The 653-nt window shown below is 52.5% G+C and overlaps 1 protein-coding gene across 4 annotated transcripts in view; it reads right to left on the bottom strand.

The window, feature by feature from the left end:
- LOC106815003 (AP-1 complex subunit sigma-2-like) overlaps positions 1 to 653 on the bottom strand; it is a 19,723-nt gene that overhangs the window by 8,435 nt on the left and 10,635 nt on the right. For all 4 annotated transcript variants that reach the window (XM_014819404.1, XM_014819403.1, XM_014819405.1 and 1 more), the window contains exon 4: positions 366 to 503. In XM_014819404.1, the coding sequence (XP_014674890.1) occupies positions 366 to 503 (138 nt within the window). The remainder of the gene's footprint in view (positions 1 to 365; positions 504 to 653) is intronic.

The following is a 653-nucleotide window of genomic DNA, read 5'->3' as shown; positions in this document are numbered from 1 at the left end:
CAGTGAGTGAGTCAGTCACTGTGAGTGAGTGAGTGAGTCAGTCACTGTCAGTGAGTGAGTGAGTGAGTGCGTAAGTCAGTCACTGTCAGTGAGTGAGTGAGTGAGTGAGTGCGTAAGTCAGTCACTGTCAGTAAGTAAGTGAGTGAGTGAGTGAGTCAGTCAGTCATCCAGTCAGTCACTCAATCAGTCAGTCAGTCCATCAGATAGTCAGTCGGTCAGTCAGTCGGTCGGTCGGCCAGGCAGGCAGTTGGTCGGTCGGCCAGGCAGGCAGTCGGTCAGTGTGTAAGCTGGTGTTAAGCAGGCAGGTGGCTGTGAGTGTGACGAGCAGGCAGGCAGCACACGCGCTGCACGGTGGCGACACCTACCTCCTGCAGCAGATCCTGAGCGGCGATGGCCTTGAGCACGTTCTTCTTGCTGGTCTCCTGCATCTCTCCAGCGAGGAGCAGCTCATCCAACATGAAGTACGCCTTCTCAAAGTTAAAGATGATGTCCAGTTCACACACCTGCCAGGTAAACACAGTACAGGCGAGGTAATTAGCACACCTGTGAGGTAAACACATTGTAGGTGTTAATTAGCACACCTGTGAGGTAAACACATTGCAGGTGTTACTTAGCACACCTGTGGCAGTGAGGTAAACACATTGCAGGTGTTA

Source organism: Priapulus caudatus, unplaced genomic scaffold (genome assembly GCF_000485595.1).
Source record: "Priapulus caudatus unplaced genomic scaffold, Priapulus_caudatus-5.0.1 Scaffold1020, whole genome shotgun sequence".
Lineage (NCBI taxonomy): Eukaryota > Metazoa > Priapulida > Priapulimorpha > Priapulimorphida > Priapulidae > Priapulus > Priapulus caudatus.
Note: the sequence above shows the minus strand (reverse complement) of the source record. Positions and strands in the feature narration are given on the sequence as shown.